Genomic DNA, 24547 nt, shown 5'->3' on the forward strand with positions numbered 1-24547 from the left:
AACCATGTCTCTCACGACCACTGGAATTTTTTGTTCTTGCTGTGGTAATGTGGAGGACAGTCCAACTATGGGTGATGCTTTTCGGGCCCCCGTGTATTTGAAAAGTGACTAGAAGTGTCTTTGATTTATTGGTGTTCTTATTGGTGCAGGATTCTGTTAATTCTTTGTCAGTTAGGCCGGCCTCTCTTCTCTCTGTTTCAAGACGACATAGTTTCCTTGACAGAACCAATATGGAATGCACTTACCCCCTCTGGATGAAGAACTATTAGAATATTTGCCCATTAGCAAAACCTTCCTGATAATCTTTGTGCTTGTAGATGAGTGAATTTTATACGGGTACCGGTGCTGAACGAGAGCATACCCGCTGTCGCCAAGTAATAGGCTTACACAATCGCTCATAAACCATTCAGTTGGCTCGTGTTCTGTAAAATCTGGATTTTTCTACTGGTATCTCTTTGAACGTGAAGTTCCCATTAAGAGTGGCAATATACTACCCGCATTGACCACAACAATCAGTTCAATAGCGTAATGGGGTTATTCTGGCACAGGGACAGAGCATACTTGTAGCCGATGCCCTGTGTTGGAATTGACTTTGTTTATCCCCAAGTTCGTTTTAAGTTTCCTGTCGAGAGTGAAATCCCTCCCTCCTGATATCGGCTAACCTCGACCTCTTAATCTGTTATTTTATACTTGCATGATTGAAATCCACTGAGATATTCTTCAGTTTTTAGATCCACATGTGTACGTACTGCCGCTTGTAATCCACGCGACGTTTCACAACGTGAGCACTTTTCATAGGACACAGTCATTAAAAGTCTGTGGTCTCTCACCCCATGCCATGTCATATTCCTGCCCGACCCTTTTCCCACCCTGTTTCTCACGCTGGTGCCGCCCTAATTTCTATCTCGTGTTTGTGTCAAATTGTCTGCACCAGTTATGGGAAAACGATGATCGGTGGAGCTGCACCCCGTGGATTCAACTCTACACCGCCACACGGGAAATTTTATATGAAATATCACTTAGTTTTTCTGTTTCGACTTGCGGCAGAAGTGGCGAGCATGCCCCCTTTATGTTACACTTTGTTAACTGTGGTAAAAGAAACAAGTTGTGTTTTAGTCGGGACCGATTCCACTTCACAGCATTAGTATACTACATAAAAGCAATCTAGAATATTACATTCGGGAACAATGTGAACATCGAAATGAATCACATGCTGGGAACACCAAAAAAATGAGGGGTGGCCGAGATGAAGTTCCCGCCTAAACGTGAGCGAATTTTGGTATTGCTTCACAGAGTAAAGGCTGATTCATACTTGGCGTGAAAGCGACTACAAACAAGAATTTGCGACATGAGACCACATTATTTGCGCTGCGAATTCGTCAAAGTTGAACACATTTCAGCGTGAGCGAAATGTCGCTGCAAATCTGTTGGGACGTCAGCTTCGTTTCGCTTTTACATTCGCCTGAAGTCTGAATTCACGGAGAGTCTCAAGATTCAAACTTTGCAATTATTTGCAATTCACTAGTTTTCCCTGACAACTTGGAATGTCACCTGATGCCTAAACACAGACCTAGGGCTGATCCGCTGTAGTTGATTACTGTTGCTCTAATATTGGTAGTTATTGATTGTTGTCATTGTGGTCTCCGCTGTTGTTGTTGTTGTTGTTGTTGTTGTTGTTGCTGTTGTTGTTGCTGTTGTTGTTGTTGTTGCTGCTGCTGCTGCTGCTGCTGCTGTTGTTGTTGTTGTTGTTGTTGTTGTTGTTGTTGTTGTTGTTGTTGTTGTTGTTGTTGTTGTTGTTGTTGTTGTTGTTGTTGTTGTTGTTGTTGTTGTTGTTGTTGTTGTTGTTGTGGTTGTTGTTGTTGTTGTTGTTGTTGTTGTTGTTGTTGACAATGAGCACCCTTACAGCATCACAAGAGACGAGGGAACAAACAACCACACCCCCTCCCATTAAAAGTTGATGACTACCAATATCGAACCGCAGAGGGGAAGAAAGATGAACCTGTCCGGCAGACAGTCGCTGGTATACGGTCCAAGTCTCTTTGTCCGCCGGCGTCGCCCGTGGAGTAGGACGGCGGAGAGAGAAATTGATGGCTCTGTCGTCAATGGCGACCCGTGCCCTGTTTGCTATCTCCGTGGTATAGCCCCTTTTGTTGTTCACCTAATCCCTGTACACTGGATCTTTCATAGTCTGATGGATGGCTGTCGCACTGTTTACCCGTCTCCCCGGTTTCCAGATGAAGAAGCACGGAGTGTCACTTAGCCCAGGAGTTAATTAAAGTGAAAAATGAACGTTCTCCATAAATCATGAAGTTTTGGGGAACAGCATATCGTATCATTTTTTTAAAGTGGTGGTTCGACGCCAGAAAACTGAATAAAGGATGTTCGAGGAGGACCCCTTCCGAATAAAAAGTAAGCCTTAATTGTTCTGTTCATAGATATGACACTGCGTCCAAATCCTACAAAATGAAACTTCGCCTGTGCCTCCCACTGTTTGATGCAATTGAGAAAGAACAAAGAAACTTGCCCTTTTCATGTAGTTCGCTTACTTTGTCATTAATTGTACAAAATCATCAGGGTTGCGTAGATTCATTTCCACTGTGCAGAACCTCGCCGCTCCACGGGTAGTTCGGGCTCCTTACAATTCCATCTGGTGTGTTTCTCAGTGTCCCTGTTAAATTAAAGTTTACTACGAATAAACAAAAACTAATCTGCCTGGTCTCTCCGTTTTGAAAGTAATGCTGGGAGTGCTTTATGAATTCAACTACATTCCTGGTAAATTTACCGCCCTTGCAAATAATGTTATTTGTTGTGGGAAAGATTACTGCACCACTGACGGTAAAGTGTTAAATTATTGTTACCATATTTCTCAGAAAAGTAACTTCCGCAATCCCTTTCATCCTTTTGTTTTTCATGAGTTAAGAACTAATATTTGCAGAATTTTCGGTGATATGCAGGGAACCTGACGTAACTGAAATTTTCCCCAAACCAATCCGGGGAGCACGGGATCTTGAACCTGGTAGATTTTCGGCTGTTTTTTTGTTTGTTTTGTTTTGTTGTTTTTGTTATAGTTAGAACTCTGTTACCAGTAGGGTTCTCTGCGTTTGTAAGCCGCCTTGATGTTAAAACACAACCGGTAACTGGTGTCATTTCATCAGCAGCTCCAAGGTTCCTCGCCGCTGGCGCACGTGCTGCCTGCCAGTCGCCTTGCACGTCCCAACAACCAGCAAAAAAGTGTCCTGCAAAAACGCACCGTTTGGCGGGATTAGCGAGCCAGTGGCCGGGTAAAATCCCCCTTTCCAACCCATTAACTTGGAAATGTCTCCATTATTTCGACCTCTGACGTACACAACAGATGAGGGTAAGGAATATTCCTCCTTACCCATGTATCTTAATTTTCTCGGAGGCATAAGCCAATATGGGCGTGTTGCTTTCGGCAGCACCCTTCCGCGATGACTACCCGCCTTCACTAGATCCCTAGTTAATGTTCGCTACTGTATTGCAAAGGAACGAGGTGGGACAGTTATTTATGATGCATGACGTCACTGAGACATAGGCGTAGCTGGTATGCAGTTCCTGAGGGGCACCTAGGGGTGCACCACTACAAATAAATTCCCATAGACAGCAGCAATAAATCCCCATACTTCATAAGTATTTTAAAAATACTCGCAACTCTCACAGGTGTTTAGGCTGCACAGAAAAATGCTGTTCCACATGTCCCCCTTTCATTTTCCTTTCAATTTTCGGGCGGTTGACCAATGAATTTTTGAGAAATTTTCACCAGAAGCAGACCACCCCTACAATGAAGAAAATGTCCCTGTCCAGAAAAGTAGCCATTTTAAAAACCATCCCTCTGCCAAATGGCTCAAATAGTGCCACTTTTGGACCCGATTGCATCCAATTTGCTCAGAATTGGAAGCCCCGTGTCCGGCCCAGAGGTTCAGTCTCAGATTTCTTCAATTCCCCAGTACCGTGGCTCTCAGGACCCTCTAATATAGAATATTTTGAGTGTATACCTTTTATTAATGAGCTCCGCGGACATATTTCTGGCCTAAATACGAGGGTGCACCCCAAGGGGTGCACGAATCCTTTTTCGGGGGCACCATGAGCCTATAAACTTCAGTTACGCCACCAAGATCTCACCTAGAAAGTTGTGTACAGCTTTTATTAAGTTGACATCTCAGAAGGAGAACTCGTCTTTGTGTTAACCGTGGTGCAACACAACCTCCGCTGAAATGTCCGTTCATCCCGTTTAACAAAGGTGCTCTCTTCTCTATCTGTGTAAGGATTAAACTTAATTTATCTTATTTGCAAAAAAAGATACATTCAACACTTAACTGAGCTCTGTGAATACTCGTTGAAGATAACCTTTACGTCCAGTAGTGTTCCAACAAACCCCTTTGGCGTTGAAAGGCTGAACAGCCGAATTGTTTACTTCACGCTTAATGCTGGTCTGTTCAAGATCAGCTATACACAACGAAAATTGACAATATGGGGTTCGTATTAAATGTATGTAGCTGTTTTGTATACAGGACCTGATGGAGTGTGTCTAAGGTCCTATGGCACAAAATGCTACGCAGGCCCTTGGCCCCAGTGTTGCGTTGGCTCCCCCCCCCCCGAGGGACCGGGATCAATTTCATGGCGCGTGTGAATAGGCCTGGCCTTGCACTTGACTTGGTCTGAAGCTTTTCTGGAGCTGAAAGAGAGACACCAAAACTGTTGAAAACTGGGGTGTTTATTTGTTTTGTTTTTCCAATGATATGTGTTTCAGCCCCCCTGAATTTTTCGTAGGTCCTAGGCGCAGTGCCTAGTTTGCGTGGCAGTGTTTACTCTGATGGGCCTACAAATTTCAAGCTAGGAAAAGATCTGTCCTGGCTGAAACCACGGTACACAGAAGAAGAAATATTGTAAACGGTTAAAGTACAGTTTAACAGTTCTGCATAAGGCTTAGTCATTCACAAAAATGAACGTGCTTATTTTTGCCAACTTCGGCTGCATCCGAATCTGTCTAGGTCTTCACTCATCGGAAATGCGTGGAAATGCGCAGACAATAGACCTATCCGGAGCTCTGGAATTCCGTTTCGGACACGGCCTTAGAAGTGGATAGAACGGTTTATGTTGATGTTAAACCAATAACAAACTCAACTGTGGTATTTAGCTGTTACAAAAACATATGGTTCACTGCTGTTAGTTCTGGTCGATGATGTTCAAGTTGAATTTTAAGAAATGTCACCCGACCACTGACCACACAAAGGAAGATAGCTATCACGTGTAATTCGGGCACTGAGTTTCTAAACCCAATCAGAAATGCCCAAGAAATTGTTTTTCCTTATTAGGCGCATACGAATTTCCGCTGTAGACACATAAGGCCTAAATCGTCCACTGCCGTTACTTCATAATCAGTCCACGGATCAGAAAATATGATTTTTCTACACAAATTGTGTCTGTATGGTCAGTGACGTAAATTTGAGCCGAAAATTGGAGGGTGGGGATGGGGAAAGGTGGGGATGACTTGCCCAATCTTGAAAATTTGAAAAGCGGGAGGGAGTTGACACCATATGGCTCTATATAAAGGTCAATGTTCATGATATTGATGTACATCTGTAATATGCATTCAAAATGGCATATTTATGGCTTTTGAAAATTGTTTTTCCTTTTTTGAGTGATAATGCATTTAAATCGTTGGAAGTCTAAAAAAAATTCGTCAGCATCCGCTTTAATATTTTGGCTCATCACAAAAAGTGGGGAATGATTCAATAGCTCATCCCCCACATCAGAAGATTATACCCCCACCGCCTGGGATTTACACCAAGATTGTTATCACTCTCCAGGAACCCATTACTTTATATGGCAACCATGTGGTGGCGCTGTTGTTCTATAGAGGAGCGCATGCGCCTACCTTTTGCGCATGTACAATAAATACAATAATAACGAGCGTCTCTAAGTGGCTGCTGACTGAAAGACGGGTGCACATTTAGGACAAAACTTAGTTTGCTTCCTTTTTTCCAATACTGGAAAGAGGGGTGAATGTTAGCAAGGCGTCAATTGGCGAACTGGAAAGGTTTTCTTCTTGAATGAAATAGATACTGTGTCTAATATTAACGTCAAGGATTCGCATATATTATATCTTACCTGTTAAAATAACTCCAGTCTCATCATCAGCTGTAAAACCATACGCTTTCGCAGACGGGTGCCTACAATAGGTCGGTGTCCGCAATACCTTGTCCGCAGTAGAGAGACATCCATTGGTGGAAAGAATTAATGTATGGGTAGCGTTGGCGCGTATTTCTCTAGAGATATTCGTCCACCTATTATACACACAGTGGATGCACTTATTGCTCACTGGTCTTCCCACCATGATAGTATGAATTAATTGATATTGTTGACAATTTTGTCACGCATATTTTTGGACGAACAAGAAAGCTCGTGACACTTTGTCACTGGAGGAACTCTTTCAAAAATCTGAGCTGGGATATAGCCTGGTTCCCAACTACTCTTGGAATCGGGTTGGCGAAGTAGTCCTTTCCTCGATTTTCACTTCTGCGCCTAGGTTCGATTCCTGGCTCCATCCACGTGTGGATTGGGTTTTAAGTCCCTACCTGAATCTGTGGGTTTTATCCACAAAATTCTGCTCTGGGATTTTCCTCCCACCTCCAAAAGTGTAATTGCTTCTTACTGTCTTCCCTGTACAGGTGTGGGTGGATATGGGTCGTTTGGCGGTTGCCCGAGGCACTCTTTTATGGCATTCGTTCGCCACGTTTAAAGTCTTCACACAGCATATTTGAACATATTTGTATGAAATTTGCGCCATATAAATGAATAAGTTATAAGTGTTATTAGACAGGTTTAGGTTCGGTAGCCGCAACTTTGAGGAATTCCTACCCTTTCCATAAATTTCCGAAATTATCCGAAATTTCTAAACCCATTCCGTTGATTTTCAGGTACCGTCGGAATGACCGCAAATGTTTGTGCCGATGTGAGTTGCTCCTCCTTGCAGATTGGTGCTTTTGCATGCGTATTAATCGCCACTTTTGCACAACTTTGAATATGCTGACTAATCAAAACCTAACGGAAGCATGCGCGCTGCGCCTGGGGCATGGCATTACTTCATACTCTGTTTTCGTGGATGATGGCTACCTGCCCTTACTGTCTTTGATAAGGCAGGGAACCAGTATGAACTGGGGCACCGGGTGCCAATGGGCACTTCTAATGAGGGCGCCCTTTGTGCAAGTACCATTACCACTGCTGTTGACCTTTCTTTATTTGTCCGACCATTGACCGCCATTTTTTAATAGGCAGCCAAAGTAACTGGAAAATTCACAATAACAATATCAATGTTAAATGTAAAATATGTTCAGTCAGTACTGACGTGTCGTAGATTTGTAATTAAATGTTCAAATATTTTGTACTCACGACCAGCCATTATTGGCAAAAACTGCCCTTGTGACGTATCAAAATGAAAGTCCAAATACACTCTCCTGTCAAAGGTTGTAAGCACCAGCGCATACTGATCCAAAACCTAGTACCTTTCTAGGTTACATTCTGGTAGTTATTTTTAAATGTATCTGAATATTGTTTTGAAAGAAAGTGAGTCAGAAATGATTTGTGCGTACAACCTGCAGCTTTTGTTTCTGAAAACTGAAATAAAATAGGACTTGTCAGTCAAACTGAGAACCGTTACAACAGAGTTATTTTTATTAATTTGGCCGTGATTTGACAACCAACAGGGCGATTGCACCGTGGCCTATTCAGGCCTCTGCCGTCGATGGGCATTGTTTGCCGGCCATTTCGAACAATGGTGACGATCCAAAACACGGTGATTGAAACAGTCACTTGGAACAGAAGGCGGGCCCTGAATGTTAGTCTGATTACACGGGATGATTAAATTTCATGGCCAAATACATGACTTCTCTGCCGAGTAGTTCGTCCGTTTCTGGTGCGTTATTAACCTTTTCAAGTGACTGTGTTGTATGTCAATATTTGTACGCAGCGTGTCAACACCGGTCCGCCGACGGAGAGAGAAGGGAAAAGACAGCGCTGTTGTCGTATTTGCTCTCGGATAAGACGAAACCTGGAATTTATCACGAAGTTGTCGATAGCCAAACGTGCATTGATCCAGGTTGGATCTGTGATACCCTTTACACGGCTCAGGCACAACATGTAGGTGACAGTGACACGAACGTCTGTAGTTTACAGGTCTCGAGAAAGGGGGGGGGTGTTAGAATAGGGAACACACTATTATGTAGGTTTGCGGGTTGATGCTGGCCTACGTACGCCGTACGGTCCTACATCGCACAAAAAAAAGCTGAGCCCTGGTGCGGTGTTAGGCCGGGAACAAAGCGACAGGATCTCACAATGAAAAGTAAGCACTTTGGTGATGCCAACAGCTGCCTGTATCTTTTGTGGGGCACGGCCGGCCTAAGTTCCCCGTCACCTATAGTCCCACTCACGGCGGCTGGCTACGGCGTGAACCCCATCGACCGTAAACGGCTACCATTCGCGTGGCCCGGCACCAACACAAAAAAGCGAAGTGGAGGGGGACTAAAGCGAAAATAAAACACGATCAATCGAGCGGGACACGGTGTGGGATCCCGAACAATACAACCGCCTCAGCTCGCTCAGTGACTGCGCGACCTTGCCTTCTAAACGGGAAGCCGCACTTTTGCTGCCCCTCAATAACACAAGACAAAACCGGGCCCCGTTGGTGTCATTGTGCCGCAGATGAAAAGGAGCAGGGAAGTGACAAGAGAGAAAACTGATCAGCTACAACATACGGACAACATAAATCAAGTACTCGTCGCAATAGCCTGACATGCCTTTAGAAAATACGAAAGTGAGTCCTTGTCGATTGACCTGTTTGTAGAGCTTCATCTTACATGGGATTTCCTCACGCATGTGGTCCGTGATCTTAGGTAACAAGTACCACTGGTGTGCACGTATTAAAACCATAGCCTATACCAACCCCCACCTGCAATGGTTCCGTCTACCTGAGGGCCTTCCCCTTCAAGACAAAGTCAGTTTTTTTTCTTTCCAAATTACAGAACGGACCGTGAGCAAACAAGGTCTTCTCTCGATTTCTCGTTACTCCGAGCGTCTCGCGAGACCCGCCGACAATAAATTGCAGGCAGAGCAAACACCGGCTGCCTTAATTTGTTGAACCCGCCGCACGCATTATCTTCGCCGAAAGAGGCGAAGCCCACGCACATCTCTGCAAAAGGACGGAAAAGTGGGTGGGGGAGAAAGGTCAGTTCTGGACGAGTTGGCGGAAGAGCAGCTAAAACAAAGTTAGAAAAGTTGGGGCAGCCGCTCCAGTCATAATTTTGTCTAGTTTCTACGGGCTTTCTTATTTTTGTTCCAGCTAGTCTCTGCGTTCTTGACCACTGTAGGCCGTCACGAATGACGGAAGCATAGCATGCAAGCCATTTAAGAAATAAAAGAAACTAAATGACAAGAGAACCAATAAGGCCCACTCTTGTACTTTGCCGACACAACTCTCCGAAAGACAGAGATTCGTTAAGATTAAAGTCTTATTCAAAATGTTTGATGTAAAGTGCAGATACTTTGGAGTTAAGCAAGGCTTAAACCGACTCAAATTATCTCGTCTAATCTAACATTAAACCTGGAAAATGTTCATAAATTGAGCGTATTATATTTCATTAAGAAACATGCAATGATAGATATAAAAGGAAACATTTCTACAACTGCAGGAAAACATTAACTCGTGTACTTAATATTTTGTGAATACTGTGATACAATATATAACGACGATTCACAACGTAGCCATTAATTACTAAATATTTTCAGAGAATATTTGCGTTATCGATTATCCATTTTCAAGCCTACAACAAGGCGATCACTGAAAGACGTACGAGAGTTCATGAAACGCCCTAATTTACTCAACCTTGCTGGTTTGGAAAAACCTCTCGGAACATGTGTTCCTGTTAAAAACAATGTTCGGCCCCTCCGCGAGTGAGCTACTTGTTACCAACATTCATGGCGACGTCACTCTTGTAATCTTGTACTTTACCGCCCAAAATAATGTCCATCAGACATCTTGAGATCTGCGTGAAGTGCAGACATGAACATGACGATCCTGGCCAGGTCGAGTCATCGAGACCGCATTATTCCCCGTGACGGCCGTGGATTCATTTTCATCCTAATTATCAGGGTTCTCTGTGTCTTTCTTCTTTTACAGCGATTTTCTTGTAGGAATCAAAGTCAGAATCTTTTGGCCTGGTTCTTTTTTTTAATCTCTTTCGGTCGCCTGTGTAATGTTTCGTCATGATGACTAACAATGGCTCATGGCGGGAAATCAAGACCCTAAGATCGCCACGGCAATGGAGTGTTGCTGTTCGCGATATTAAAGATGGAACGTCAGATAGTGAGGCTGACCCCTGAACCTCAGTCAAATATTTGCTTACTGTCAGGGGACAGGGGAAGAATGAACCAAAAAATGTCAAAATTGTCGGGATTAGGTGTATGCTTAAACTGAAATGTGAACGTGTAAGTTACAGAGCTGTTTAGTTTCGTATAGATTTACTGCATGTCCAATTTCTGGGATTGTCCTTCGAGGAGCCGCTGAAAAGTTCGAGGTCACAAGAGCTCCTTGTTTGCGTCAAGCCGATGTTTACACAAGCCGATATCTGCTTACACATCTCTTACCACAAGAATAATGTCACACATACATTATCGCGCACTGTTCAATTTTGCAGGTATTGTGTTGATCATGAACAAATCAGAGTTCGCGATCAGTGTTAGTGGAGACTGCCCAAAGTAGGTACAAGTTAATTAGCCTTTTGACGGTTTTGCTGAAGCACGGCCTAGCTCACGAAAGGGCTTTCAACGTCCCTTAGGGGCATTGTCAAATGCCATTAAAAACTTGCCTGATTTGTTCATAAACGGGAAATCGCTCACACGAAGCATTTTATAAATGTTTCTGTTGTCTTTATCCTGACTGCGCGGTCAAGTCCTGATCTACAAGAGCGTGCACCCGTTCATTCCAACATCATGCTTACAGTTGCGGAATTGTACACCCTAAATTACATTTTGCTCCCCTTCTTAACCAAGCGTATTTCTATTACTCATAACTAGTCAGTCCGACACCGCGGGTTTGTTTTCCAAGACCGAACGGCATGAAGACGGCGTTTCCTTCCGTAACGATGACGTCAGCCGTCGGGCCGCGGTTTCTGCCCCTGCCGCGTGCTGCTGTGTGCTCCATCTTAACCGGTCACCGTGAAGTACGCGAACCGGGGCTCCCTCGCAGCTCACAGGCAAAATGCCACAGTTGAGCAGAGCGTATACGTATTATGCCTTCAGTATGCTGGCGAGGTCGTGGTCCGGAGACAAAACCCGCGACACAAACACAGCACCCATGTCATGTACACCCGAAGATACGCCAGCACAATGTGGCTTCACTGCAACACGGTGATCCATCACCCTCTGGTGTTTTTCACTGAAAAACGGAACCTCTATTTAGGACAATAATAAAACAAACGGCCCACTGGTTAGACTTTTGCCTGAATGAGAATCGATCATGTATTTCCAGTAGACATAATTTAAAAGTAAATAGTTTTATCACTGCTATGCTGACAAAATGCGAAATGACCGTTCAGGGCTTCATGGGCACATTAGTCTGTTTGTAAGGTCTATTATTAATTTACGTCTTCGTAAATTCTATCAATGCAAAAACGATCCAACCTCAAAATATTAGACCAAAAGAGGAGATTCTATAAAAAATAAATAAATTCTCACATCTTAGCCTCTCAGAACTTTACATCCATTTTTTCCACATAATTTGTTAACGACGAAATCCCCAATAAATAGCCCAAATTAAACTGCTATCTTCATGACAGTTTTCACGAATGTAAATACGTGTATACGCATAGGCATACGTGCAGACAGCGGTTACACGAAAACACTCCTACTTTTTCTACATTTATCCGCTCTGTTTATATTATTGACGCCAGTAAATACCTTCTGCTGAGTTCCAAATTCCTCTCAGAAATTTGACATCAACAGTTTCTAATTAGGCCTATATGCGCGTGTCCCTGAATGTCTTCCAACACTAAGCAACATCATTTCCGTTACATTTATTTCTCTTCTTGAGTTGGCACCGGTACTTATGCTCATATTTGCACGCGTAATCATTTTTTACTCGAAAAGCCTTCACCCAAAACTAAGGCATTCTTAAAACCACGACCGTTTGGAGTCGGAAAAGGTTTCTCTGCAAATATTACCTTGGATCAAAAAGGAAAAAAAACACTTCGGCTGCTGAAAGAGTCTGTGGCCGTACCGATTGTATTGAATTCGGCACGACAATGTCCCGTCCTTTGGTGAACGGGAAACCTTTTGTCAGGGAGCCCCTCCATGGGCCTAGTCCCGTCCGCAGAGGCAAAACATTTAGACGGCTAGTTACTAGAGACGTGACGGCCACAATTGGGACGGTTTGCCTCGCTCCTGAAAGGAACGATTAGGGCCCATGACGTGGCAGAGAAGAACATCTGCCACGCTGACTGACACAGGTGTGACTGGACACGATAAACGGGCCAACCCGTCAGGCTTGTTGTTCTTCCGAGCAATGCCCCCCCCCCTCTTCATTTTTGTTTCCCTGGGCTCCAACATCAGAACTTATTGACTGGCGAGTTTGCCGGGGGAAACTGGGCACCGTGAGGTGGTGACGAACTGAAGCCCGCACGGGGCTGGTTTGTTTGCTCTCACCGGGTGAAGCAACATTGCTTTTTTTCACAGGTCCTACCAATAACCCATATTATTTGAACTGCAACCAAGCAATCGCGGTAGTGTACGGCGAAAGGTGTCAAGCACTTGTGGTACCAAACCAAAAAGAAAAAAAGACGACCCCCAAAAAATCGACATTTCTGCAGTCGGCGTGGTGTCAAAACTGCTCTCTGGTGGATCACCGCAGGCACACAGCTGGGGCATTGTCAACTTTGAAAACAAACTGTGAACGGGCCAAAATACCAAAGTTTTATTTTAAAACAAATTTGGGGCAGTCGGAAACTAGCATGTCGTCACCACAAATTAACCTGGTACGTACACAGAAATGACGACTCAATTCACTACGTGGGCAATTGTAAAGCCATTATTTTTGCAACGTGCATGTGCTGACGCATTTTACGACTGCGCTTTTCGAGCGGATTTTGATACTAGGACATGTATTATGACCGGACGGTTCCCCAGGTAATGAATCATTCAGAAATAGACACAATCGATGCTGAACAAATTCATTAATGAACTCAGTTATAGGCTTTAAACGGCAAGAAATTCTATTCTGCCTTTCATTTCGAATGAACCAACCGCACTTTGCACACACCTGTTCGCCGGGTTGTTCTCTCAACCAAACGAAACAGGGTGTTGATTTTGCCTTCGCGCTGTCAAAGCTTAAAAACCCCATCGGGCAAGCAATTACCACTACAAAACGGTACGGGATGCTTAATTAGTTTCGTTACATCGGCTTGATTTTTGATAACAACCAATTTGAGAGTGCATTTTTGCCAAATGTCACTGCGCGCGGCAATGCTTTATGGGAACAAAGACACGTGCATCCCACTGACCCCCGGAAATCGGGAAGGTGATCTCAACTGAAGGCGGAAAAAAATAATGGCACGGGTCATCGGATGAGACTCAAATTTTTGCGTCAAAGAAGATCACAAAATGGTGTCATTAAAAAAAACCTACGTTTAACAGGGATAATTATCTCCGACAGAAGCCTTTTTCAAAGAAAGAAAATACACCCAAACATGTGTTTCTGTGAAATATTGCGTGTTGCGGTTAACACAGTAACCATACTAATCTGGAGAGCACCAATTGAATTCAAATGCACAAAGTGAACAGTGACAAAACCACTCTTAAAATTGACACTTTTAACAGTCTAATTCCAAAATCCGGACTACTCATGTATAGCGTTGCGATTCATTTTAATTCGACAGAAGTTCTGTAAAGTCAGCGTACAACATCAGTGACAGAATTCACCTCGAAGTTCCCCGGGATTTAGTTCTGGGAAAATGGAAAGTGAAAGTAATTTCAATTTTTAACCACCGAGGAAAAGGAGTACAACCCTTCGTAAAAAGAGCAGTCTAAATTAAACACATCAAAGTCTATTTTTTGACAATTAGTACCGTTATTTACGGTTGAGCGCACGGGCCAACATCAATTAAAAACCTCTTGAAAAGTCATGGAAATTGTCTATGCGTAGGAAGGAATGAAAAACGTTTCAACGAACGATTACTGACCACATGTATTTTCACATCATTCACACCAACTTGCACCTTCGTACCTTTGAGCAATAAATTTAAGAACTTGGCATGCAGTACCAAATAAGCTTTTCACATTAAATGCCTTTTCCGTTGCCTGCATACACTCTAAACACCACTTGAAGACAGCGAAGATTTTTCTGGATGTGCGAGTGAGCTGTTTCCACGACACATCCGCGGCAACCGTGTAACTAACTAGCATGATTTAGGCGCGAAACGCCAGGCTTCGCATTCGCCAGCCCCGGAATGAAGTTGCCAGTATGCCGATCTTTACTAATCGAGTTACCATAGTACATCGTGGGTCGCATGGTCTTTGTTCGCCGCTTCTACTGTTGCAATAGCAGAACACTTCATCTAACCTTACTTCAGGATGTCAGCACGACGGCTAAGAAAAATACACCTGACTGGCTGAGGATATCTCGGCGTCCTTAAACCAGACGGGTTCATCTTGTTCGTCTTCAGCCGGCGTGCACAGTTGCTCTTGACCCAACTGATCACGGCGCAGATTCTCTTGTCTTACAGGCCCTGCGGCGAGCGGGCAGCTATTGTACGCGCGCTAGTCCCTGACAGACACCCTATGAACGCTCTTATGCACAAATCTAAAGAGGTTGTTTGTGTTCCGAGCTTGGAATTTTATTATCCCCTTTCCGATTTGATTTCGGTACAGCAAATCGAGTTAAGTGCAAGCGTTAAAAACTCCCTGCTCAATGCCAACCAGAAAGCTCTTCCAATTGGCATGGAGAGCTATCGAGCTGGAACTTGGGAGCTGTTTCTCCCACTCTGTAATCTCCGAGGTGTCTGCTTTTGTTAGAAATTGACAAATAAAGTTAGGTAAATTGGCTCTTTACAGAAGCTCTCTCCAATTTCAAGCAACGCGTGCAAAAGTGCTCATGTTGCATAAGCCTAAGTTAATATCGTATTCCTCGACCGATGTGCTCGACAGTCGATCTATACAGAAAAACCCCGAGCCGAGTTTGTTTTTTCATCGTTCCATCAGTCCACAGATAAAAACTATAATAAATAATAAACATAACACAAACATAAAAAATACTTCAGAAAAGCTCTAAAAAGGTGGGATTATTTACAGAACTCATTCTGAACAGCTGGTGGAAGTGTTAAATTATCTCGACCAATATACCATCATTATAACAAGAATCAATTGATATAAAACTTTTAAACCTGTTCAAATTAAAATAGTCTTTCATGATGAAATAACAGAAGCACTATAGTTGAAACCACGCCCGGCCGCCTACACCCCTTTCACAGTCAGACAATTTCCTGCAATATTTACATACAACCAGGAGAACCTCAAATACGTAACAACATATACATACAAGTTCCTCGTAAAGCTTAGCACTGACAAAAATTTACATAATAAATATACCCTGGTCAATATCAGTGCAAAGTTTTGTTCTGTTCGAAACGTCGTGAAAAAAAGTGAAATGTCTCAGGACGTTCCTCTCTGTTTACAATGTTGGCATGCTCTGAGAAACAGCAGTCTTCACCCAACTTGAAAAACTTTTGAAATGGTGTTTCTACTCGTAAATACCAACCTTCCTCAGTTCTTCAGATGACGATTATATATAGAATACAATACGCTTCATATAAGCTCAATAAATAATCTAATATTAAGGAGCAAAAATGTGTTATCTTAAAAGGGATTTTTTTACAAGGCCTTTGTGACCAGATTGTACCGTATTTGTCGAGCAGTTCATGTGAATGAGTGTTGTTTATGTACAAGAGATCGTTTATTACATCACAAGACATCCAAAATGTGGATACACAAAAACGGCGCGTTTGGCAAGGACTGGATTGACACGAAGAAAGAGAGCCCCCAAAACCTATTCACCTTTTGAAAAACGTGTTAGCACAGTGGTATAACGTTACCGATTCGGTTCACGGGCGATGAAAAAAAGTTCTGAATCAATTGTATTTTTAGCTCACCTGGGATTATACGAACTATATGGGTTGCTGTGGATAGGCAGACTTTGATCCACTCAACAAAGGATTAAGTTTATGTTTTCAGACATATATACTTTTTAAAGTCCTGAGGTAAAAATGGGGGAGCTATAATGCACGGTGTCCCTCACCTACTACGGGTGCTGTGATAGCAAGCGGGTAGGATGTTTTTGTTTTTTTCAGGCCGGCTTTAGTCAGTCAGTGCCCGCCATGCTGTCCCAGGCCTGAGGAGACATGGTTGGGCGGTGGTGATACGGACGAGCCCCCTAGGTGGACCGGTGACCCGGTCGAGCTGTGCCGGTGGGACGACAAGGTCGTGATGACAGGCTGGTGCATGGACATGTGGGACGACACTATGGTGTCCGAGTTGGGCGACTCCCCACCGGAAATGTTCCCTTGGCTGCTGGGCGGGGTCATTCGCTTCTCCTTCTGCCGTCGGTTACAAAACCACACCCTGACCACCTCTTTTTCCAGCTGCAAACTGTCTGCAAGTCCAGAGATCTCTTGCGCTGCCGGCTTGGGCTGCTTCAGGAAAGCATTTTCCAGCGCACCTTTCACGGTCACCTCAATACTGGTCCTCTTCTTTCTCTTCCGTCCCTGTGCGGCTATCTTGTCCAGGCAGGTCGGAGAGCCAGACGTCGAGTCCGCCTCCTCCAACCATTTTGCCAACAAGGGTTTCAACTTACACATATTCTTGAAGCTGAGCTGCAGCGCCTCAAACCGGCAGATGGTGGTCTGGCTGAAGACGTTGCCGTACAGGGTTCCCAGAGCCAGGCCGACATCAGCTTGGGTGTAGCCTAGCTTGATTCTCCGCTGCTTGAACTGCTTGGCAAACTGCTCTAGGTCGTCCGATGTTGGCGCATCGCAGTCTTCCACGGGCTCATTACTCGGCGGGCCATTGTGCGCCATCTCGTGCCCCAATGGTGACCCGTTTGAATTATTTGTCCGTGGGATGCCACCTTGGCAGAGCTGCTGAGCGCCACTGACCATACCATTCATGCCCATGGCGGCGCCGTAGGAAGTGTAGTGAGGTGAGTGTCCCAGATGGTGGCCGGGCGAGTTAGACGTTGACATGGGCATGCTCATGCTCATGGGCATGGCCATGTGTGTGTTCGAGGGGGAATTCCACGAGGAGGGCGGCTGGCCGTGCCCGACTCTGTGATGTAAATTCTGAATCTCCTCCCTGGTCTGGCCCACCAGGTTGGGCTTGATGTCCTGCCCCATGAGCTGGGCCGGTACGGCAGCCTGCCACATCTGGCTGGCGTCGGCGTGCGGAGCTGACAGGCCGACCCATTGCGCCCCGGGATGACCGAGCGGCAGCCCGTTGTTGCTCGGCTGCTGGATGTGCTGCAGGAAATCGTTGCCCAGTTTCTGATACATGACGTTCACCTGTCCAGACTGCATGTTCATGGCATGCGAAGAGGTAGAGACGGTGGTGCCGATTTGGGCCTCGGCCTCGCTATAACTGACGTTCTGGTGATGATACGGCGCAGTGGAGGACGAGATTGCCATGGACATGTTGACGAACCTTGGTCTTATCTGACTTGCAAAACAACCCAACTGCGCGTGTAGCGTACAACTGCTACTTCCTACGACTATAGCATGTCCAGGTCACTCGCATTCCGTACACACACTGTTCGAAGCCCACACAGTCCCATGCTAGCTCGGCAGCACGCGAGGGGGGCCCATCGGGGCGTGACGGGCAATCTGATTGGCGGGGTATAGACGTGACTGACATGGCTGACTGCACGGAGCTTGCCGCACAATGCCGTGAATGAGACCCATTCATTGGCTGGCGGGTAATTGGATTCTACAATCGCCGAGCGTGGTCGCAACTAGATTATGTTAATTTCCAGCCCTGCTATAACCGGTGACACACGCCGTGTGTATAGTGTACGCACTGTGCCCCCCCCTCGACCCACCTGTCGGCCGGTCAAAACAAAGCAAACATCCCCTCTCCTCGCCAAGACCTGAGCCTGAAAATTGACCAACTTAAACCACGGTTAAATATTTACCCACGATTGATAAAGCCCCCCCCCAAAAAAAATCCACGGGGCCCTCAGACTTTGAAGAAGAAAGACGTAAAAATCATTAATGTTGTCCGGGACTATAGCACAGCGCGTCCGACACTTGGCTTCAATTAGGCGACAGGATGCCATAGAGGGCGCTGTTCACGCTTCGCATACATCTTTTCGACTGATTAACAAGGACTTGTTTGTAAAATCACTCCCATTCCGAGTTATCCAGATTCCCTTCTCTTTGCCGAAAAAACACGTGACAGAACCTACCCTGGTGTAGTTTGTAGTTATAAAAAAAAGTCAAACCCAATTTTAAACCACGAGTGGATGTATACACAGTCACTCAGCGCACAAAACATACGAACCTAACGGCGGGACGGAATGACGAAACACCCTTTGTTTTCGTACCATATTTGCAGGTTGCGCTGTTGTTTTCTGGTTGTCTACTCGTGTCACTGGACCGTGACTTTCGGCTGCATTATTCCTACCCGCAGATTTCATTTTTTTTTTTGCTGCTGCGGGAATGGCCCGTTGCCACTCTTGTAACAAAAAAGGTCAATAAAAAATCAATCTATCCTTAAGGTTTTGCCCCTTCATTTTCCGGCAAAATAAAAAAAACACAGTGTAAACGGAATCGCTACACACGTAATCGAAGGTGCCTCTGTTTACATACTGCTTAGGCGGTGTTAGACCATCCCCAGCTTAAATAATGACTTTTGGGGTCTTTCTCTGCCGTTGAAGAAACTGAAGGAGGGCAGGTACCTTAAAAAACAGGCCAATTGTTGTGTACGAGGCGCGAAGGCCAGCGAGTCAAGGCTTTGAAGACTTTGCACAATGGTACCTCTATCCCGTGTCAGGCTGGTGAATGGAGGTTATGAATAGTATGTGCGGCCATAGGAGAAGCTCGTTAAAAAAGGGGAACAGATTGCAACCCCTCATCAATAACCTTCCATCGATTTAGGGATTTTGGAAAGGGGACTAAGGACCGGAAGCTAGGGGTCTTCTCTCTCCAGGGAGGATCAGTGATAAATTTCTATTTCTCTGTATATTATCTACAATGTGGTGGGATCTATTCTCACTGCAAAAAGAGACGAGAACCTCTTTCTGCACATTTGTTCCATTTGTCTCACAGAACGTTTTAAATGTAGGAAGCTAAAATACGGGTTTTCCGGCGGCTGCACTTTTTCCCTTTTAATGCATCTGAACCTAACGTACGTGTACTCGTAAAATGTCAGCCTTTTGAAGCGGCATAACCGTAAAACATTGCGCATGCTTCGGCAAATTGTAACTCAGTGATGAGAATGACTATCAAACGATATGGTCGTCACACACTAGAACTTGTCCGTACACGTTGTTGTTTGGAATATACAAATTTTAATTAAATCTGTTATTGCAAGGGATGAAGAACGATTTGCCTCTCTGTGGGGTACACCCGCCTCGAGCAGAAGCACCCCCTCATCGGTTGAAAAAGAGCTTTATTGGTCGAGAGTAATCATTTTGTTGGTAGCGATGCGACCGTAACACTTGCATTTCCTCGTCGTTTGTGAACCCACCAAGTTCATTTCTGACCAAAGGAGGCTCCGTTGCTGAGAAAATTGCGCCCTCTCTTCGTCCAGCTCGAGGCTCATAAAAGCTGGTAACTGTCCGTTTGTATTTTAATTTTAATGCAATTGAAACTTACTGTAACATTGAGTTCGAGGATTTAATAAGTTCTTTTATCATTGGATATGCGTTAAGTTTCTGGTTTAAGTAATAAACTTGCTCATCACCAATGTGAAAACCAAATCTGCCGCGGAGTCGAGGCTCGTGACATTCTTAAAGATTCAGTCTAGAAAACATATAAATTTTGAGAGAAAAAAGAAAACAAAAAACCCACGGATTTTTAATCGCGATGAGTCCTCACCAATGTGAGAATCCCTTGTTCTTTGCATATCACTGTGTGGCAATGCTAAAATTAGCTGACATGCTCTTTGCATTGACGCGTTTTGAAATGAAGGACTGTTTTACCGAGTATGGGATTCCGTGCGGTCTTATTGTCGACAATCCCATTATTTCCTTCCAATGTCAGGGTATTGAGAGCGAGGCAACAACCCGACATGCTCAATCATTGCGTCCCTGCCTGTTCATTATGGCACTATTCTATCTCATGTCCAGGACCCTCTCCTTAACGTAAAAAAAAACATCCACTTCGGCGTTTTCAATTCGGAATCGACTTTTCGTCTTTTAATTATGTACATGTCATTATGCAATAGCCAACAAGCCGGTAACAAAAACAAAACAAAAGGTGAAACAAAGCGCATCTATAAGTTTACAGACCAGTGGCTGACTTTGGAGATTGCAAGTTAGCCACAACTTTTAATTCTTCTCCTAAGGCAAAACATTCAGAATTTCTTAAAAGATTCCATAATTCACGGGTTTATTCGTTACACTAGTATATAATTTGATTACTAATTGATGTATTACGTAACACCTTCACAAGCCTACCCATTTGATTTCTTTCTAGATCAAAGTTTTCTCCTTACTATCTTCGGATTGTGTTTCACAGGCCCCTCCTAAATACTGAATTTACGCCTTCCCCTATTAAGCACTTTTTTATTAATAAACTAGTACAATGTCATTGTGCCGCCTAGCCCAGATTTATGCTAAACACAGATGATATTTGGTAAGAGAAAAGGTTGACGGCTGTCCAATGTACCACGCAATTTATTTTGTGTTAGGAATACTCCTCGTGCATGAATGTCTTGTAGGAGCTGTTTCCTTCTTACCAGCTATGGCGGACGTTGGGCCGTGATATGTGATGCCCTCGAGGTCAGTTTAGACGCAGGGTCACCAACATCCCCGAGACTCCTCGCAAAGGAGGGAAAGATGCATGCATACTCCATCAGCCCACCGCCTTGATCACCGAGATGACCTCGGGGCCGGCCTGCCCTCTAGTCACGCTGTGGTTATCCGCTCACGACTTGCCCGCAATGGCCCATCCATCTTCGGCGCAACCACACAGATTTGCAAAGCCGCCCTGCGAAGCGTCCGCAAAGCAAACCATTTCATATCAATTGGAAACTATTCTAATACTCAGCAATACAGCGTCTGCTCAAGTTTGTAAGATTTGCATATGTTTATTCAGCGAACTAAACAGTGAATTAAATGTAAATTAATTTTTGTGAAAAGGAAGGCAAGAAAAACAGCCTCCCAGGTAACGCCTACTGTTAACACAAACGCTTGATGACGACTTTCAAAAATAAATTGTCTAGTGTTAACCCAAACATTATTTCTCATACCATGTGATCACAATGACCATTTATCAAAATGTTGTGTGTCTATTTGGTATCAGAATGGGAAGCACACCGCTATTCAAGATGCATTCTTCAATCCGGGACATAGAAAAGCCGTCGCACTTCTCTTCCTGTCATATGAGAGCACGTGACTGCCCCCTCCGCCACGTCTGACTGCAGTTAATTTTCTCCACGTGCCGCGTAAGACCAGAGGCCGTCATCCAATTTTGAGCCATTTAATTGAAACTACTGTTCCCTCCCCCTCCTTTGCTCCGATCCACCTGCGAGATAAAGACAAAGCTACGGGTCTTACGCACCCGTGCCAGCCCAAGATATGTTCAATTTTTATTTTTTCAAGACGATTATGGATTTGAATCAATTAGTACTTGCTTATTATGAAACTGTTCAAATGACCGTTTGGCAATGCGCTTTGAACACGCTTTGTACAATGTGTTGCCATGTATATTGCATAATTATTTATCAACGATGCAGCCTCTTTTCAGTCTCAGTATCTGTAAGTGATTCTTCTGCTCAGCTTTGGTTCCCGGAGGAATGTCCGCTGGCCTGGGATCGACGCCAGACCCTCTAACTTTTAAGCAGATGTTTCTCTGTCCTTTGTATACGTTTCAGTGTCTTGGCGAAGTAACTAATGAACAACGTTCCCTTCATAATGTGTTTACAATTTCTCAAACATTATGAACTTACTTTCATTCAAGATGGTGCTCCTTATGATCAATTTCTGTTTAAAGAGAATAGTTGGATTATGTAATCCGTGGGGGCAAGTTGCTAAATGCCTCCAGCCTTTAAACCGGGCATGGCAATTCCTTCCAAATATCATGTGCCATTTCTAGACGTATTTAGATTGATATTGTAATTTCTGCTCCTTTGAGGTCTTCTTACAAACAGAAATCCTCAGGGGAATTTTTTTTAAACGGTACTATTTACTTAAACTGCTAGGAACTCATTCAAGGGGAGAATGGGCAGGCAGAATAAAGCCCTGACAGTGAAGTTCAGTGAGTGCTTGTCAGAATATTTCACCATCGCTAGCCATGAATCATGGAACCGAACGGCAACAAACACTAAGGACTTTCGTACACATTTTAACCGGGAAATGGCGAAAGCTAGGCTCTGCCTGAATACGAGTACACCTACGGCTGTTTTATGCTGATAAAAGTGTGTCCATAAGCGCGTGACTGAATGCCACGCCTGTTTTGAAATCTGCTATTTTACAGGGGTATTTTTAAATTTAAATTTAAATTGGGACCATTTGTGAGTGCCACGACGGAAATATTCTATTCGATGAGCTATTTTAATCATTGAAACAGTACATAAAACAGCGTTGATTTCAAAGAAGCCCGCTCGGCCGAGCTACATGAAGCGTGTCGTTCCGCCTAGAGTCATACTGTGTTTTTCTGTTTCTTCACGGCGTTGATAAACCGCGTTTTTCTGCGACGAGGGGGCAAAAGGCGACAGCGTAACACGTAGGGCCGAGATCACGGGTAATGTACGGCAATTAAAGGAGGCCCATCTCCGCAAATAGAACCCCGTCACTGGGGGCCCTAGGGGAAGCAGACGCTAAGTCCTACCCATCGCGCAAGAGGCACGTAAACAGCGGCCCCGCTATACGCATTAGAGGAGAAACTGTGTGTGATTTTCAACACACAGCGAGAGCCGATCACAAGGATTGTGTGAGCTGCTAGACTGTCTGGAAACACTTCATGTAGTGCCGTGCTTTGTTAGGTCTGCGAGGAGTGCGGCCGTGCACACTTTGGGTTGATTGAGAGTTTTTGTCCTTTCAACTTTGCGGTTTCCTAGTCTGTTCTCCCCCCCTTTTTTTCTGGCTCACTCACTGGTTCCCTGAGGTTGTTTGGTCTCTTCAAGTCACTCCTTTAAAGGCCGGAATTGGAACGAAACAGACCTGTCAACATAATTTTCCACATCCATGTTTAAATAAAAATGTGTGGAATCACTAAGAACATCTTGAGAGGGGCTTATTTTATGTGGTAGGCCTGCAATATTTCAACTCACTGAAAATTCGTCAATAAACGCTGGCCCTTATCGCAGCCTGTCTGAAGCCAGCTAACTCTATGTTGGTGTCATCTTCGACTCAACATTTTGGGTTTTTCATGACCCTGCAATTTCTCTATCTTCGCCACACCCTTTACATGCTAACTTCTCCAAACCGGTCCGTGATTTGGCTATGTCAGTGGAGCCACGTGCGCCCTGAGGCTGGATTGACTTGTGACAGGGTTCCATTTCCTTGGTCAGTTCACTTTACCTCAACACTCAAAAGAACTAGCACAACCTCTTACAGCTTTAAGCTCCAACCCTTCTCCAACAGGTCGCCATTTATTACAAAAATGTGACAACAGCCTCGCGCATGGGATGCAAACTTGTACTTATGGGGGGAAGCACACAGTTTCGTACAACTCACATCTTTCATCTTGGTCAATTCATCGCCTAGTAAATTTGAAAATAGCTTGTCACAACTGAGCAAACGAAACCCTGAAAAATGTACCCCTCCCTTGGCCCGCTGTTTACTCCACTTGAGGAGCATGGGCTAAATGTTGACTGAACCCCCTTGTGGGTTGTCTGTACTTTTTCGCTTAACCCATTCTATCCGCACAACTCCCGCACAACAGCCGATTATTCGCACCTACAAAACCCACCGCAGGAATACAAACCTACCACAGGGACATCCATTTCTTAAAGGACACGTTAAAAGTGTTTGTAGAGTGTTGGAAGCGAAGGACGAAAGGTGGTATGTTAATCCTGCTTATTGTTTGAACACCCTCTTGGCGGTGTATTTTCGGTTGGAGACCGATGAGGGGCGTGGCGGTCGTTTGACGCTGACAAAAAGGTATATTTGATTACAAATGAGACTCTCTCAACGTTATGAGAGACGTTTTGCTCTGAGGAATGTGTCCTAATGATTGTTTCTTATTCCATTTTCTGTTCAGGGAATAGGCAGAATATTGCACTCAAAGTAGGCCTAATCATCTTAAGTCTACTTGCGAAGACCTCGACTAAC

General features: G+C 44.4%; 1 protein-coding gene and 1 long non-coding RNA gene across 2 annotated transcripts in view; one reads left to right on the forward strand and one right to left on the reverse strand.

Annotated features, from left to right (window-relative positions):
- Positions 1-22448, forward strand: part of LOC147796692 (uncharacterized) — a 109898-nt gene extending 87450 nt beyond the window's left edge. The window contains exon 4 of the long non-coding RNA XR_015427859.1: positions 21576-22448. This is a non-coding gene — a long non-coding RNA (uncharacterized LOC147796692). The remainder of the gene's footprint in view (positions 1-21575) is intronic.
- Positions 13915-17875, reverse strand: LOC110983329 (POU domain, class 3, transcription factor 4-B-like). Its single transcript, XM_022242509.2, has one exon. It carries the CDS (start codon positions 17742-17744, stop codon positions 16425-16427), a length of 1320 nt encoding a protein of 439 aa, XP_022098201.1. The 5' UTR covers positions 17745-17875; the 3' UTR covers positions 13915-16424.
- Positions 22449-24547: the final 2099 nt, after the last annotated feature.

The sequence above is a fragment of the Acanthaster planci genome, linkage group LG15 (genome assembly GCF_054643075.1).
Source record: "Acanthaster planci isolate LZ-2023a linkage group LG15, COTS_SCS, whole genome shotgun sequence".
Taxonomy (NCBI): Eukaryota; Metazoa; Echinodermata; class Asteroidea; order Valvatida; family Acanthasteridae; genus Acanthaster; species Acanthaster planci.